Source organism: Chlamydotis macqueenii, chromosome 5 (genome assembly GCF_036417535.1).
Source record: "Chlamydotis macqueenii isolate bChlMac1 chromosome 5, bChlMac1.mat, whole genome shotgun sequence".
Lineage (NCBI taxonomy): Eukaryota > Metazoa > Chordata > Aves > Otidiformes > Otididae > Chlamydotis > Chlamydotis macqueenii.
In genome coordinates this window covers 60,546,317-60,564,319 of record NC_141560.1, presented here as the reverse complement: position 1 = coordinate 60,564,319, position 18,003 = coordinate 60,546,317, and the positions used below count along the sequence as shown (strand labels likewise).

At 37.3% G+C, this 18,003-nt stretch overlaps 1 protein-coding gene across 5 annotated transcripts; it reads left to right on the top strand.

Annotated features, from left to right (window-relative positions):
- The first annotated feature begins 534 nt into the window (after positions 1–534).
- Positions 535–13,656, top strand: RNF141 (ring finger protein 141). Of its 5 annotated transcripts, none has more exons than XM_086749520.1 (6): positions 535–644; positions 2,549–2,749; positions 4,246–4,354; positions 5,307–5,488; positions 9,153–9,260; positions 10,888–13,656. In XM_086749520.1, exons 2-6 carry the CDS (start codon positions 2,607–2,609, stop codon positions 11,036–11,038), a joined length of 693 nt encoding a protein of 230 aa, XP_086605646.1. In that variant the 5' UTR covers positions 535–644; positions 2,549–2,606; the 3' UTR covers positions 11,039–13,656. The 5 variants fall into 5 exon arrangements, with proteins under 5 accessions (XP_086605646.1, XP_086605647.1, XP_086605648.1 ...); XM_086749521.1 differs by having other exon boundaries at positions 562–644; positions 2,552–2,749; XM_086749522.1 differs by lacking the exon at positions 535–644 and adding an exon at positions 1,150–1,223.
- Positions 13,657–18,003: the final 4,347 nt, after the last annotated feature.

The window sequence follows — 18,003 nt, the reverse complement described above, 5'->3', positions numbered from 1 at the left end:
AAACCAAAAACTCTAGAACTAAACCATGAAGCGCCAGGATGTGGGTGACCTTTAGGATGTTCTAGGATTTCTGTTCCTAAATGACTTGTTATTATTTATGGGTGTTGAGGGATTTTTTGTAAAAAGCTCAGTAAGCATTACCTTTTGCCACACACACCCTCCAAGCAGACCAGTGTGCTCTCCTCCACCCGCCCCAGCTGTTCTGTTTTGCACCAGCATCGCCGGCCTGTGAAGACCGCACCAAGGCAGGCACTTAGACTCCACCACGTGGAGTCTGTTTACTGGCGCTAACAGAAAGGAGAGAATAGCACGGGCAGTCTTCAGGCGTGGGGAACCCCGAGCCGTGCAGCACTGAGCTGAGGAAGGCTGGCAGCGGCCCCGGCAGTGCCGCCTCTCCCCGCAGCCCGGGGGTGCTACCGGGTACCCGGCGAGGCGAGATGGGACGGGACTGGCCCGCCGCCTCAGCGACCCAACCACCTCCGCCCTGTTCGGGCAACAGCGCGGGCCGCGAGCTGCCGTCACCGAGCCGCGCCGGGAGCCCCCGCCTCTGCGCCTGCGCTGCTCGCCGACTGCTGGGGCGCGCTGCGGGGCGGCCCCGCTCCGGGCCCGTCGGCCGGCGGCGAGCGGAATGCCGGGGCACTGGGGTGAGGTTGCTGGCGGGGCACTCGGTCCACGGCCACGCTGGCGCGCGGCCCGCAAACACGGCGCCCTGAGGGGCCAGGGGAAGCCGTTGGGTGCAGGCGCCCTGAGCAAAGCCCGGCCTCCTCCTTCCCCCCGCACCCCCTGTCCCGGAGACGGGCCTCGCTGCCGCCTCTGTCGGGGCGGGCGGGTCGCGTGGGTGGCACGGCGGGCGAGGGGGAGACGGCAGAGGGGGCGCGGAGGAGGAAGCAGGGCGCGGCCTGCCTCGCGCCCGGCCGTTGTGTGCGGTGACAGTGGAAGCAGCGGCCGTTGGGGGCTGGCGACCCTGCCTCGGCCCCATTCGGGCGGGCTGGAAAGGGAGGAGGCTCGTGGTGTAGTGTAGTGCATTTCTGATCTTGGAGAAGGGAAACACTTCCGCAAACATCTTTGCAGGTCTGGTCCCAACTTCTCTGTGATACGACCTTACGTTATTAGTTCAGTAGGCTCACACATGGCACTTTGCTTCCTCAGGAAGAGTGCATTTCGGCTGGAGGGAACAGATGAAACTGGAAGATACGGGACAGGCTGTGTTTGAGGAGTGAAAGGTTGTGCTTCAGGTGTATCTTCACCGAACAGCAGGTCTAGATAGGGGATGAAGAGGTGATTGGAGGGTAATTTGGATGGAGAAAAGTGACTTGAGAGGAAACACATCTGTCTGAGAATAGAAATTGATCAAAAGTCGAACATTAAATTGAAAGTTTATTCTCTTGTGTGAAATAACTGGAATAGTTTGTAGAATGCTCTGATATGAACTCACTTTATGTGTGCTGTGTTTTTCTTACACCATGGCAAGATTTTGACAGCTGTAGGCCATATTCCTGGGCATTTTTAGGCCCAACTGCAGCTCTACATACGTGCATGCAGGATGAAGTTTGTTTTTCTGTGATTTCTCTCATAAGGTGTTTGTAATGCACCAAGTATCACATTATTCCGTATTCAACTTAAGGTTGATATTCTGCCATTGAATAACTTGCCATTGCAGACCTTTATCTGCAGGAGTCTTAAAAGGATGCAAAAATACTGGTTTGTGTTACAAGCAATAACTCTGTATAGACAGAATGAACTTGCATGCCTCTGCTATTTCAAGACAGAGCAAAGAGAAATTTTGGGGGACTGTCAAATGAGAGGGATCAAGTGGAGGAAGTGGATAAAGAATCAGAATCAGAAGGCATAGGGTAGATTCTTGTGCATACTTTTGGGGAAAAAGATACAAGTATAAAGGAAAGGTGAAATAAGTTAAAGTTGGAGTGGTCTGAGCAAGTCACTTCAAGTCAATTCAAGATGCGAGTCATACATCCTAAAGTTGAGTGTTTCGTGTAGATAGGGAGATTTCTAAATTGGTTTATACTGACAAGGATTCATTGGCTTACAGGTTTAAGAATGCGGTGAGAGTTCTTTTGATCTGCCAGTGTCAGTCTGATGTAAGAAAGCTAATTCTTAATGTAATCTCTGTGACATACATTATCATGCTTATTTGTAGACATTCTGACTTTCACATGCACAGATATTTAGGAAAAACAAAGATTGCTGGAAATTACCATTGTCATTTTAAAATTTTCTTTTCCATTCCATTGAATGTACTTATATGTATGTATTGGAGTTGCTGAAAAATCTAAGTGAAAAGTTATCTCTATTTCATACAAGTATTGCTGTAATTGTAAACAAAATCATACATTTTTCATAAGTTGTTAATGCCACATTCCAGTCTCTTCTAAGTGTTCTGCTTTGTTTCTGATTTGACTGTTCAAGTTTTGTTATGGTATAATAATTAGACTGGTTAGTGTGTAGCTAAACTCTTACACTAAAAAAAAAAATAGAGGAAGTAGTCATTCATAAAACACACAAATGTAACTCTCTAAAATATTTTTAGCAGAGACTCTACAAGTGAATGAGAACTTCTTTCTACGGAACTGAGGTGGAACTTCACCATGGGTCAACAAATTTCAAACCACACACAAACTGTAATAAACAAGTTGCCAGAAAAAGTGGCAAAGCATGCCTCCTTGGTTCAAGAAAGTGGTTTCCTAACATATGAAGAGTTTCTGGGAAGAGTAGCTGAACTTAATGATGTGTAAGCTTTACTTTGTTTCCTCCTTTTTTCATGTTTTACAGAAACCTTGTATGCAATATATTCTCCTGTGCAGGCTACGCCAGAAGTGGCCAAGCCACAGCTGGCTATCTGATTTTGAAATGTTTCCTTCAGTTCTTAAAGTTTTTATAATGGTTGTAATTACACTTCAAAACCAAAACCATTTCTCTTCCCTAAATTCACTTTCCTCCAATACTCTTCTTCCATCAGGTGTTGCTTCTCTCTTAGATGTTCACAAGAGGTAGACATTTAGCAATATCTTTTTGTTAGTGTTACCTGTCTCCTTTACTCTTCCCTCCTCCACCAGCCACCTAAAGATGCAATGCTGCTTCCTCTCTGCCCACCGCTTTTGCTAGGAAGTAGCAATACCAGCCCTATAAAGACAGTACAGCTGCACTCGGAAGGTAGTGTACAGAACAAACTGTTTGTGATCGTCTCTCCCATTTTGGTGGACATGCAATGCTGTTCCTCGTTAAGATGAGATGTGCCTTACTATGTTAAACCAGTGACCAAAATAATCCCAAACCAAAGCCTGCATAAATAAGATTTTTCGTAACCTGCCTTTTGTTTGACAAACTCAGACAGTAAAAAGAAATTAAAAAAAAAGCAGAGTTGTCATATAAAATGATAGAAAGTGGAAAAGTACATGCTGAAAAGGTGCTTTGTAGTATGTGGCTTTTGGTAGTGTGTGATATTTAACTATAATGTGAATTTGTATTCAGTTTAGAAATTTTCTTGTACAGTGTCATACTTTTATGAATGACCTTCAAGGATAGATGGCTGTATTCTGGGTAGACACATAAATAGATTTTGAAGAACATTACTTCATGTTTTGCCTGAGAATCTAAGCATATCTAGGTATAACTCAAAAATATCATTGTTATTCAATTATTTTTTTTAATTCCTTTACAGTGTTTACTTCAGCCTGAATGTAACATAGCTTGTTCTGATCGTTACGGAGTAGACCTTTGTGTTTGTGTTCCATTAAAAAAAAAAATATAAAAGCCCCAAAAGTCTCAGGGGCACCTGAAGCTTTCACCTGACTGCTTCATTAGTAATATATACCAACAAAAATACACCTCATCTGCATCTGTTGGTGCTTGTATGGTTTTTTTACATATGTGGTAAGGAAATAACCTTTTTAGATTGGACCACAGGATTGTATGATTACTGTAATAAACAGAGAAAGTATATATAAATTAAAATGTCTATAAAGGGCATTTGCTTGCTGATGCTGATCAGCACATCATTTTCTGAAATTTACTGTGCAATTTAAAGTGAAATGGACTGTGTATTTTATATTTAATTGCATGCTAAGAAGGTCTTTACTCTTTAATTTCATGTCTCTGGGCAGTATTGATAAAATCTCTTTAACGATAAAGAGCACATAGGTGAACAAAAATAATACCACAGTGGCTGAGGTTGCTGATCTTTGCATGTCTAGCACGTGATGTAAAACTGATGCTTCTTTATTTCAGTACTGCAAAATTGGCTTCTAGACAAGACAAACATCTGTTATTTGAAGTGCAACCTGGTTCTGATTCTTCTGCTTTCTGGAAGGTGGTCGTTCGGATAATATGTACTAAAGTAAGATTGTTGAAAATTTTTATTTGGTGGGGGTTTTGTGTAGAGGTATTTGAGGACTGTCACTTCTACTGGTAAACGCCAACACCTGCTACATACATTTTTAGTATATATTTTGATACAGATGATATATTCAAGGATACTATTTGAGATAAATTAAGTCTAAATTCTAACTTTCTGCAAAAAGCAGATTAACAAAAACATTTTCATAACTAAATTTAAAGGATTTATATCTTCCAGTGGAGCATTTATAGCCCATTAGTTATAAATTCAGACGATTTGTGAAGTCCAGTCATGGTAATCAAATAGTCAAACAAACTGGGAACTATGTAGTTTGATAGTAGTAGTAGTTAGTAAGCAATTCCGAGCATTATTAGTTGAGCTAGTGTAACTATATATATTCTGATTCCTTAGAAAACCAATCTGAAAGTTAAATGTTTATTTGGTCTTAGTTTTAAGACCATAACAAAACCTACTACTAAGTTTGCTCTTTCTAATGAGGAAAGTAACATCAAGTAACATCCTTAAATGGTCCTGAATCCACTGAGCAATCTTAGCATGCAGTTTCAGCCAAACGAACTCTTGAACTTTGTTTGAAAGTAACAGTTTGTATTTTTCTGTTTGCTCTTAGTTTGAAGGGAATGATTATTCTGTTATTTGTTCTAAGTTTAGCCCAGATTTTTAGGCATTTTAGGCACTCACAACTTAATCAATTTGAGTACTGATGGTAATTGTCTTGTCCTAAAAATATAATCCTAACTGTGGTATTCCTCATGATGAAACAGCTGTGTTTGTAGGTCTTAACTCTGACTGAAGAAAACTGCTATTTGCTAACATAGTGATGGATGTTTGGGAAAGTGGCTGCTGCCATGAGAATTGCAGTGTATTAAAAGAATTCTGAGCAATGTCAAGTAAAAATCTGATATGTAATTGTAAACAATTCTTATATCTTAAGATAAATAAAACAAGTGGCATCGTGGAAGCTTCCAGAATCTTGAACTTGTATCAGTTCATTCAACTTTATAAAGACATCACCAGTCAAGCAGGAGGAGTTCTTGCACAGAGTGGTACTTCTGAAGAAGCTGCTGAGAGTTTGATGTCTGTGTCATCTTGTCAGGCCAGTTTGTGGATGGGAAGGTATTTTGATATACTCTAGCATTTGACTACAGTTACAACATAAATATTTTGGAAGCTGTGTGTAAAACCTGAACTACAAACACCTAATGATCAAAACTGCATGCTCTTGGTGGGTACAGACTTTGTATCATCACAAACAGGAATAGCACACCTTCTCTTGTACCAAGAGAGCTGTAATGTACTTAGGTGAAATTCTGTTGGTGCTACCATACCTTACCTTCAGAACAATTGTTTTAATGATCAGTTCTAAACATGGTATATGTTGAATCTCCTGAATAAGGAAACGGGAGGAAATGGAATCAGCTGCAGCTACAAATCTAGAGGTTTTGACAGTGTTTGTTTAAACAGATTTTGTTATTGTTCCACTTGAACTTTCTCTTCCTCTTTTACATTTTGGCACGTGAAAGTTCCCATCTGTTGCCACTAGAAACTCATCAATTATAGTAATAATTTAACTTGTACAACTGGAAAAATGTGAATCGTCTCACACATGTTGACATCCTGCTTTGTTAACTAAAGGAAAAGCAAAATACTGAGGTCAACACCTGCAGTAACTTCAGTTCAAACTGAATGTAACAGCAAGAAGCTTGTCACTCCCTATGTGGAAATATTGCTACCAGTAATTCCTTACTTTTAACTTTCTGAATTAGTTCAGAGTTCTGACTCAATTTTAAGTGAGGTAGAGATAGGTTTTACAAGAAAAAGTAGTAAATGGTATAGTTCTCTATATCAACCAGTAAAAAGCTGGTAGCCAGATATTTTAACAAAATAAGTTGCTGAGCTTGTTAACTGTCTTTAGAATGTCACGCTCCAGCTGTTAAAATGAGAAGGGTGTCAGGTATGTTGTCATTCTACAGATAGAGCCCACTAGGTCAGTGGATTGCAGAATGTGTTCTTTTCATTTAATTTCCTGTTTCTCTTGTTTGGGAACAAATAATCTTAAATTATTGGCTGTTTTGAGTTAATAAAATGCTAGAATTAGGTAGCAAATTGTGGACATGTTTGGGAAAGTATATTTTCCAGCTCTTTCTCAAAGATACGTGGTTATACTAGAACATACGTATATCTGGAAATGGCCTTTTACTTCAAACAAACAAACCAACAAAAAAAAACCTCAGATGCTTATGCAAAACAACTTCATATATTGCTAAAGTCAGTAAGTAGATATAAGGTTCCCTAGGTGATTTTCAATTTTCAGACTTTGAGATGGGGGAGATGAGCATCCTTCGTGCTTGTAAACTTCATTGCTTGAGGTAGTATTAGTGACAAATAACAAAAAAAAAACAGTATACTTTTTTGAATATGCTGGTAATATGCTGGAATTTAGTGAGTTTGTATCTTATCCAAGTTTTTCAGGTCATTAAGGAAAATACAGGCTGAAGCACCTTCAAGTATTTTACAGCGAGGAAATCTTATGTTTATTTTTCCGTGATATCCTCCCATTTGCCCAAATTCTTCTCACCTTTAGATATTTTTCAGCTCTGCAAGAGCTACCCATCACTGTCCAAAAATAGCAAATTCATTCTTCTTCTTATCTTAACTTCTTCCACTGGACTAATACTCCATTTTTCTAGAACATCCACTTCCTATTCAGAGCATTCCAAAATACCATAGAATCATAGAATAGTTTGGGTTGATCTTTAAAGGTCATTTAGTTCAACCCCTGTGCAAGAAGCAGGGACATCTCCAACCAGATCAGGTTGCTCAGAGCCCCGTCCGACCTAGCCCTGAATGTTTCCAGGGATGGGGCTTCCACCACCTCTGTAGGTAACCTGTTCCAGTGTTCCACCACCCTCATTGTAAAATTTTTTTTCCTTCTATTTTAAAACCATTACCTCTTGTCCTATCGGAACAGGCCCTTCTAAAGAGTTTCTCCTCATCTTTCTTATAAGCCCCCTTTAGGTACTAGAAGGCCACTGGGCCTTCTCTTCTCCAGGCTGAACAGCCCCAACTCTCTCAGCCTCTCCTCATAGGAGAGGTGCTCCAGCCCTCTGATCAACTACGTAACCCTTCTCTGGACTCACTCCAACGTGTCCATGTCCTTATGTTGGGGGCTTCAGAGCTGGTGTTACATGCTTTCTGAGAATGAAGGGACAAGCATTTCATTAGTTTGTCACTCTTGTATTTTACCGTTTCTTCAGAAACTTAGTCCTATGGCTAAATCTTAGGTTCCAGAAACTTTATAAATAGGGCATCCATTTTAAGTATAATTGCTTGTGTATACACCAGCAAATGTAAAAAAAATGAAATGTTATCAAAGGTTAATACTCAGAGTTGCATGGGGATGGGAAATGAAAGGGAGCAAGTCCAAAGAACATAGGAAGCTAATGAAAAGATAGGGTTTTTGGAAATTGTTGTCTTCACTGTATGCAAATCACCATCTCTAATTCTGAAAAAAAAAATCTCCTAGCATTGTAAAGTAATTTCTCAAAAAGCAAATTGAAAAGGAAACCCCAGCTACTGAAGAAGAAAACAAAAACATGTTGATTGCTGTCCATTAACTGGCTAATCTGTACCGTTAAAAAAATTACTCTGTATTTGACAAGTTCCCAAGATACCTATGCAAAAGCTGTCTGGTCAATAGTTGTTAAGGTGGATTGTCTTTCTTGAAATGCCATTCTTTCTAGAATGCTCTCTCTGTGTCCCAAGTCACAGAAGGGATTTCCAAGTCAGGATTTTTGGAAAACCTAAAAATTTCAGGACACCTACTTGGCTGTCTTGGAAAAGAGCCATGATTATAAAATAGGGAACTTTACATGTTCTGACCGAAAAGCATTAGGTCAGTGAAAGCTGAAGATTCTCTGCACCTTTTCATGCTTGAGAAGTCTCAATAATGCAAATATTTGAGATACTACTGTTAGGAACTTTAGATACAGAGATCTGTTGTTTTAGGAAAAAAAAAAATGAAGACAAAAATGAAGATAAAATGAAAATATCTGTCCTGGGGAGTGATCTAATTTTTAAACTTCCCCTTCCACAACAGGAACATCTAGAAACTTAACTGGAAAAGCTGTGGTAACAGTCAAATTGAGAGTCCTAATTTGAAGGAACAGTCATGAGGAGTATAGTGCAAGCTAAAACCAGCCTTTTCAATCTAATGAGCAGTTCAGCTCTTGGCATTTTGGTGGCATGTGAAATTAGTGAACATGCATTCTAGTAGTGATCTACATGCATGTTTTTATCTAGGGTATAAGCCAGTACACAGAAATTTGACAAAGTTCGTTATTAAATAATTCAGCCTGACACTGTGAAAGAAAGACAGAGTCTTCTCCTGCCTCTAATGTAAACAGTGTTTCTGTTCTTTTGCCCAGTCATGTGATATGTAACAGTTACAACTTCTCAGACTTGCTTGTTGATATGAAAAAGGATTGACAAAACCCTTTGCAACACCAAAAGCACCACATGACACAAAAAATAAATGCATGTTCTAACTTAGTTTAGTTCATTTACTGCTGTTCGTTGGTAGCTTGAGGCTATGTCTGTTGACATAGGCTGGGATGATGTAACTAGTCTATTCACAAAATTATCCTTGCAGATAAGCAAGGAACTTGTTCTTTTCTGTCCATCGCTAATTATGAAAAATGTAGTAACTAGTGTAGTTACTAGGGCATAAATAGAAAACTTATTAGTTATCTGGGAGAAAATACTATCTTCTGTTCCGCAGGGTTAAACAGTTGACAGATGAAGAGGAATGTTGCATCTGCATGGATGGGCGTGCTGATTTAATCTTGCCGTGTGCTCACAGTTTCTGCCAGAAATGCATTGATAAATGGTAATACATATTAAAGGATATTCATTATTTTATAGCATGTACTGGTTATCTGACATGTTTCAGTTTGGTCTGACAGATTCCCTAGTTCCCCTATAATTTAATGTTTGAAGATATTTGCAAGCTAATGTACATAGATACATAACAAGCTTGAGTAAAATCAGACTTCAGCAGAAGGAAAGAAGGATTTCAGAATTTGTAAACATCTTATGCAGAATTTCATTTTGGAAAAAGATGTGAAAGTGCTTTTCAACATTTGTTTTGTAATTTCTTATCTCTTTTTATTATTGTAAAACTAAATTATTGTATTCTTGCTCAAAAACTAGAGAAGACGGTGTGTGCTGATGCTGGCGTGTTGTGCTTTACAAAATCTCATTAAAAGCCGCTTTTTAAGAAAAAAAAATAGTTTGTAAGAGTATGCAAATACAAAGGCAAGTTGGACTGTCTTATCACTTATTTGGGAAATAATTATTAGAGGGATTTTTTTCCATATATTAGGCTTTTACTTGAGATAAATAGCGTACAATTTACTAATTTAAATATATCAGACTTTTCCAGGAAAATATTTATTCTTAATAGTGACACCTTCAAATTTATGTATAATGTGTATTTTAAGATATCATATTTTCATAGTAAACTCAACAGCTCTTCAGCTGGGTTTGTCTGATACACCAGTTGATGGAAAACTAAGAGAGAAAAATTGCTTTGTGGAGGAGCGTAGCTCTTGTCTGACCATGCAGGAGACCTACAATGTGTAGGCAAGTGTTCTGGCAGTCTAGCTTTTTTTTAACTAGTTAATGAAAATTATTTTACATTTAAGTCATAGAATTTGTGCATAAGAATTTGTTTTGTGGCTTTTACTATGTTACTCTTATAACACCATACTCCCAGAGGGGAAAAAAAAAGGTAGTGAAAATTGCTGAATCTCTCTTTTCCGGGAAAATATTTTAACATCTGTCCTCAATACAGAGCTTAGTTTAGTGACTGTGGTGGAGAGTGGATTATATTCTACTTTGGCTAATGAATCAGCTGAACCCTTAACTAAGTTCTGGTTATACCATTCTTTTTTTGGTATTCCGTTTTTAAGGTTCATCTCTTCTTAACCTTGGCATACAACAGTGTCTCCCAGCTCTAAAGCAAGGTTCAGGACTCCTAAGTTAGTTGGTGGAGGAGGATGGGACCCTGAGGGACCGATTCTGAACTTCAGTGGGCTGAATGATGCAGGAAAAGGGTTCCTTTTTATATAGGAAGCTTATGGGGACTGGTTTCTGAAGTACCTCAGCTGAATATCTAAAGATGGACAGAATTAATTTAGACCATGGATTTAAATTTAAACTTTATGGACAGGTAGCTAGATGTATTCTGTTTAACCTGACCAAACTTGATTATGAGGAACCTGACTCCAAATTTATTCCTCAAAGAATGGAGCTACATTCAAAATTGTTGGCCTGTCTTCCTCACAAAGAAGCAGCTTTTAAGCAAATATAAAATATATAGGTGGCCTACTCCAGTTAATCTGATCTTTCTTAAGGTTCTCACTGGGTTGGGGTTTTTTTTGTTTGTTTGGGGGCTCTTTTGGCTTTTTTTGCACCATCAATGAAAAGTACTCATTTCTCTGGCTTCCTAACAGGAGCGATCGTCACAGAAGCTGTCCTGTCTGCCGTCGGCAAGTGACTGGAGCAAGTGATTCTTGGGTGGTCTCAGATGCACCTACAGAAGATGATATCGCTACTTATATACTTAACATGGTGGATGAGGCGGGCCAGCCTCACAGACCCTGACACTGGTCAACAAGCTGATAATAGCAGAAACACTTGAAGCTTTTGTTTTCATGAACATCTGGTTTTACTTCTTGTTGCTGTTCTTCCACAGTCTGTCTTTTACTTCTCTTCTTGTCTGCTGTAAATCTACACTTTTTTTTAAAACACAGGGTATATGACAGTGTTAATTATTAATCTGTACTTTCAGTAAACTCTTTGATCATTAACAAAGTTTATTTTAACAACAACTTTTGATAATTAATTAACAGTTCAACTACTAGATGAAGCAGTTTATAACAGCACAACTACAACTAACTGCTCTTTGAACATCACAGTGTATTGCTACAGAAGATCAATCATGTCAGATGGCCTGACCTCACAGTTTTTATCCTTAAAAGCAGTCTCTTTCAGTTTCATGACAAATGTGAATAAAGATGAATGAGTTGGCACTAGTGATTAGTAATCTGAAATTTTACTGCTTTACTTGAAGGTGTCCCACAGCCTGTTCTTCAGTAGCCTGTTATTGCTGCTTTTAGTGCTTAGAGATACTGATTTCAATCTGATCTGTTATGAGTTTTAGTATTAATTATTTAAAAACTCTTTTGGAGAGTATAGACAGCTCTGTAAATGTACTTGTGCACTTCTCTTTATTCTTCTGACAAGATTATCTCTTAGAATAATTTTTTAAATACTATATTTAGCATAGTCTTATTAGCTTGAAAACATTAAACAGTTTCATACACAATCCTAAAAAAAAGTAAATCAGTTTCTTTATGATTTTCTGATCAAGAGCAGCCAAAATTATTAGGCATATCTGAAGATAATTACTTTATTTGAATTAGCAGTTAAGGTGTAGTTTAGTCTGATGCTGTGATTTTTATCTGCTTGAGTTTTTGAAGTGATGAAGTCAGAGTTATAAGGCATACTAAGACAAGGTGATAATCTAAGTAAGGGTGCTCTGCATTATATCTACAAGTGCAATATGCTTTTATGTAGCAGACAGAAACTAATAGTAATATTGCTTGCAGTGAGATGTGCTTGTGACATCTTGGGAAAAGGGATATCACAGCTGGAGTGCAAAGTGTATTTCTGTATCTAGCAGAGTAAAATTAACTTTAAAGAGCTGAGTTTAGACAGCCTAAAATAAATTACTAGTATTCAGGAAACCCATCTTAAGCCTCTTTTGCATAAATAGTGTTATGGAAATCAACTGCTACTATAGAGAATGAATTAATTAGTTATTTAATATATATTAAGAAATACTACTCTTATAACTTGAGGCTATTGAGTGAGAAATACTCAAGTGTGGCATTTGAGGGAATATCAACAGAAATCTTGCTTTCTGTAAGACTGCCTTTTTAATTGCCATACTTGTTAAAATTTGATGATGCCATAAGGTTAAGGCCTTTTATCACAGACGGGTTCTGAACTAAAAGACGTGTGCACATGTACATATGCACATTTAGATTATTTTTCTTAATTGACTACAAAATAATTTAATTGCATTGGGGACCAAATCTTGGGAATTTCTCTATTATACTTCTCTGTGTTAAGGCATGTGCATAGCATATAGCACCCATTTGAGCTTGGCTTATGTCAAATGTATCAGACACTAAGACAGATAAGCAACGTACTCTTCTTGTGAGTGTCATCTAAAAGCCACTATGACTTAGTATATAATTCTGTATTTAACTATTTAAAAATCCATTTATGAATGTTTATAGCTTAGGACTAATATTTTCCCTGTGTTAATCCTTTGATATCAATGAGATATTATTCAGAAAATTTATGGACTGTTTGGTTGCAGAAAGGCAGTTATTTGGGATGAAAATTGTTAATTGTCAGGGATTTTTCCACTAAAATACTTGTGAATATTCCTAATCACACACCAGTTTGCTTTCTTTTTGCTTTTTGAGCTTGCATTAGTCCATGTTCAGAACTTTAAAATAACCTTTGAATTTTTTAAACTTTTTATATCACTGGAACAGAAAGAGCATCTAAAAGCTTCAAGCTAACTTTATTTTTCAAGTATTTCAAGAATTCTGAACAGAGATTTTATAAGTTGACTTTCTGCTGAGAACTTAAATGAACTTCTTAAAATGTAATTTTGTAATGATGCAAACAGGTTGTTAATTGCGGCGTAATAACACTTGCAATTACAGAATAAACTAATGCAAAAATTATTTAAGTAGTAAAAACGTAAACTCTGCGTTCTGTACAGCTTTTTAAAATTAAGTTGCTGTAATTCACACTGCTGTAATGTAGGTACTGTAATGTGTGCCTTGTAAAATATATGTACTGTATGTTACATGAAATAACACTGAAAAACTAGTAATTTGGTTCTGGTTGGTATTACCTAGTCTGAAATGCTACATTTAGGAAACAATTCATGTGAGCAGGGATGTGGCAATGGGTTCTAGAAGCTAGACCTTGAAAATGTGAATTACTATGAATAGCTGTTGGTGGGGGGCATTAGAAGAAACTAAATTTTCTTGTGTTATGTGAAGATTTCTTACAGGTTTAACATTAAATTGTAATTTAAACATTATAGATGATTGTATTAACAGATGGGGACATTCCAGTATATTAAAATTTGTGTATGAATTGTGCAATAAAGTTATTTTGGAAGAAATGTCAAAGTTCTTTTAAGCTTAAGGAATCTCTTGGCTTTAATACCACAAGAATCTGAAGACTGAATTTTAATCTAAATACAATTCCATTGTACAGTTAGTGTGCTTAAAATTATGCCATTATGAGTCAGATGTCTCTTAAACTTTGAAGTGGGATATTAACAAGGTAGCTCAAACGCAGCTCTGAAAAAGACACTGATTCTTCTAGTTTTGTCAAAACAAATAAATTGAAACATTCTGCAGAGATGGAAAAAAGTTAAACAACTCTACTTATTAAAAGGATAGTGTTGAGGAGCAGGTTTCTTTGGGGAAAGGACTATTATTCTTATTATTTCCTTCCAGAGAAGTGTGATTTTCTTTTTCCCCCAAGTTATTCCATCATGTTTCTGATAGTATTTTAAAGCTTAAGAATGCTAAGGTTTGGAGTATTCTTTCTTGTCCAATTTTTTTTCATGGTTTTTATTAAGAATTGAAATATATAATTAATGTAGCTATTTCGTCTGTCTAGTTCCTTGGTTTATCTGTTTGGGTCTTTTGAAACCATGTGAGAAATGGGAGAGGGATTCATTAGTGACCAGGAAGTTAAAATTTGAAAACTTGCCAGCTGACAGACACACCAGGAGGTAGGTGTACTTGAGGAATTAACAAATGTTTATGTTTACACACCATATTAATGTAATGTGCATATTTATTTTTTTTTAGTGGGAAATGGCATATTTAACTCGTATCTTTCCTTTAAAGAGAATTCTGTATATAATTACTAAGGTTTTCTAACCCATACTCATTCCAATTCTGGAAACGCAAGGCAACCAGTGAAATCTCTGTGCTATAGGTTTGCAACTGAACTGTTACTTTCCACCCCTGCGTAGCTGTATGCGCCAAATGCATTATTTTTAGAAGGAACATCTTGGCTATGGTTCTTTGTAATTTATGTCTCACTGAATCCTGGAACAGTAGCCTCCTCAGGAGCCTTACAGATGCTTGCTATAACTGGGAGCTGTATGTTAACCTATCTGGCCTTGATTCTTGACACCTCACATCATAGATATTCTTTAATTTTTTATCTACTAAGTGCACATACTCTGTGATGGGAGTAATTATCTTGTGACTAATATTGTAACAATTAATTTGTTTCTTTGTGTTTTTCTCTGTTGTTAAACCACTTTTGAAGATAACTTTCCATAAGGTTTTATTCTCACCTATTTTAAGCGTGTGAACGGAATTCTGCTTCCTTCTAAGGGTGTCTTAAAAATTAGTAATTGAAAAACTGATTTATTTTTAATTTTCATTTCTTTAGCTGTTTGGTTCGAAGGCCTAGAATTTATCATACAGCAACATACTCTTAAGACTGAATATTCTTTTCCTGTTGCTGTGTGTAGCTGAAATTAACCTGAATGGGACAGTGTTATTTTCCAGTAACCAGTGTTTACGATCACCAGATAACTCATTTTGCTGTGAACTGTTCTAGCCATGTTCTAGACAATACTTTTGTATCTGAGCTGTCAAGATGCTAATTAGCAGTCGATTGCTTTCCTATCACTTACCTCACTATCCTAACTATTGGGGATAAAAATATTAAACACTGAGCGTGGGTTTTGTAGGCCTGAAATTAAATAAAACAAAACCACCAAAAAAACCACACCAATACAGTTTTGTGAACTTGGATGGAACTTTGCCCAGTGTAAGTCTGGTGGAATTGAGAATACTATCCAACAGGTAATTAAATGAGCGCTTTTCTTTGGTTCAAAGTACTTTTTAAAAATAGAAGATGTTTTTATGAATAAAGCTCAAATTAGTCAGAAAGCTGCTCTTCTGGAAGTTGATTGTATGTGGAACAAGGTAGGGTTTTGATACAAGACTATGCTTCCCTGCTAATGTGGTTCCAACCTACTTTAATAGACCTTCCAAAAATAGTTTTTATGTGAGATAGTATCTGTTAGTCGTGGTTAACAATTAATGAATTAGCAGTGTTGGTGTCTTGCTATTATATACACTATTCTCTGTGTTGCTTAACACTAATATTTAGTGCTTTGAGAGGTATGGGGGAGAACTATACATATTTCAGTTACAGTTCAATCTGTACTCTTGTGCTTAATGAGTGCTGCTTGTGTATAGAAAGATACACATTTTAATCTTAATCTAAAAGTCTTTATTACATTTCCTACTGGAGAAAGTAATTTGCCTTAAACTTTTTGCCCTCAAAAGTCATCTCAACTGTAGCAGAATGTCTATGTTGATATTAACCATTTATTTATTTCAATGTCACTTGTGTTCTTTTGTCAGATAAAGCTGGTCTGTGTACTGCTTGAATTGTTTCAGCTTGCCTGTTCTCTCCACTGTTTTTTCAGTTTCCATGCTGTGATAATCCTCAATTTTGGTTTAGTCTTCTGTACTGGTACCAGTTTAATAGCGTAGGGGTTTAGTTCTACTTAAATGTGGATATTTTGAGAAGCTATAATTTTATTGAGAGGTGCACACACACAAAAGCCCTAACCATATTCTTTTATAATTTATTTATTAGTGTAATGTTTAATGCTTCCACAATGTTTAATGCTTCATTTAACCCAGGCACAGAAAGAAAAAGCCGTTTTTACAGACATCCCTTCCCCCACCCACCTTTTTCAGACTGACATTTTTAGCTAGGCAACTAGAACAGAAAGGTTTAGCTACAAGTAAAGAACAATGATATGAGAAGATAAGGTAGCTCTGGGTGAGAAAAAAAATGTATTATACAGTAGCAGCGCATATGCTCTAAGTTTGCCAAAGTAAAATAACAGAATGGAAGAGTATCACTAGAAGTTGTTCAGGTAGATATGTTGTAAACATCAAATAAGCATAATGAACCATTTTAGGTGAAAGTACAAAATGTTCCAAGCTAACACATTTAAGGAATTCTTGAATAACATTTGAATCTTAACACCAAAAAAATTATGAGAAAATAGGATATTCTCCCATTCTGAAGAAACGCCTACGCCAATCACCACCTACAATGATGTTCTTCTAGCTCCCTTCTGTTTCCTGTTTCAGTAAAACGTAAGTGTGGTGTAACCAGGTTTGATCTCAACACTGTTGCGGCAGACAGGACGGAATCAGCAATTGCCCTGTCTTTATTTGAGTAAATGTGCACAACAGTAATTCACATGTCAGTAACAATTCAGCACTGAATCTGCCCTTCATTACCTACATATCCTAAGACTGCAAGGTCATTTTTAACAGCCATATATGTTAGAACAAAAGTGCAACCTTAAAAAAGAAAAGGAAGCTGAAGTTTTAAGACCTGAACTTGAGAATGAATAACTTTTAATTAGGCAAAATATGACCAAAAGAGATGTAGTAGTGGAAGCTTGAAAGGATGTTGGTTTGTTTCCCTAAACATAACACTATTAGCTCAATTTATCCTTAAGAGCAGCACGCAAGGAAGCACAGAAAGCAGAACTTGTGCATTACTGTCAAATTCCCAATTACTGTCCATTAACTGACTTCATATCCAGTTTTGTTTTTTTCTTTAATAAGAGCTATAGACATATTAGAACCTGATGTGTTTGAGGTAAGGAAAGCTGACAAGGTATTAAACATACACAAATTTCATATATTACAAAAACTAAATAAAAAAAAAAATCTAAGTGACAACAGCAGCATCACTAATAGCAATCTTCAGGTGAAAAAACCCAAATACAGCAATGTTTATCAGATGAAAATACTTACAATTTAAATTCTTCAAACTAAGCATGTTTATTTAGCCTGGACAGAGTTGTTTTTCCCAGGTAAATAATGTTATGTTGATAACAATTTATTAGTAAGTTGTACTAACGAAAACAAGACGCCTGCATTTTATGCAGCTAAAATGCTTGACCCACTGTTTTCAGACTTCACCCTAAGAAAATTACACTCACCAGTCCTGATAACAATTATATGAGCTGCTGAACTTTCTAACAATGAGGCCAACAGGCCTTGTTGACTAAGAACTTTGGACAATTCTATTATTACACAATTGAGCAGCACATCATGGTTTCACATGATTTTTAGCTGCACAAGGAATACAAAATCTGTCACTAGGTGAACACTGCAGACGTTAGGCTAGGTCACTGAAGAGCTAAAGTCAAGTCTCACACCACCTGTCTTCACCCGTATTTTGGATGAAGAATGTCTGCAATCACTGCAGCTCCCTATGCGTGATGCTGGCTAACTGTAATGGTGACCGGATAGCCAGAACTCTGTTCCTCTGCCTCAGTCTCCCTCGGAGCAGCCTTACTTCCAGGCTGCTTCCTAAAGGTCTTTAGGTTTAATCTCTCTTATAGGGGCTCTTATAGGTCTGCATAGCTATAGCAGGTGATGGAATTCTTCCTTCCCTTACTT

Bases quoted from the DNA above. Each gene is read 5' to 3' on its own strand.
- RNF141 (XM_086749520.1), top strand. From the start codon at position 2,607: ATGGGTCAACAAATTTCAAACCACACACAAACTGTAATAAACAAGTTG. The intron at 2,750-4,245 runs GTAAGCTTTACT...TCTTTATTTCAG, and splicing joins GTAGCTGAACTTAATGATGT to TACTGCAAAATTGGCTTCTA. The intron at 9,261-10,887 runs GTAATACATATT...GCTTCCTAACAG, and splicing joins CAGAAATGCATTGATAAATG to GAGCGATCGTCACAGAAGCT.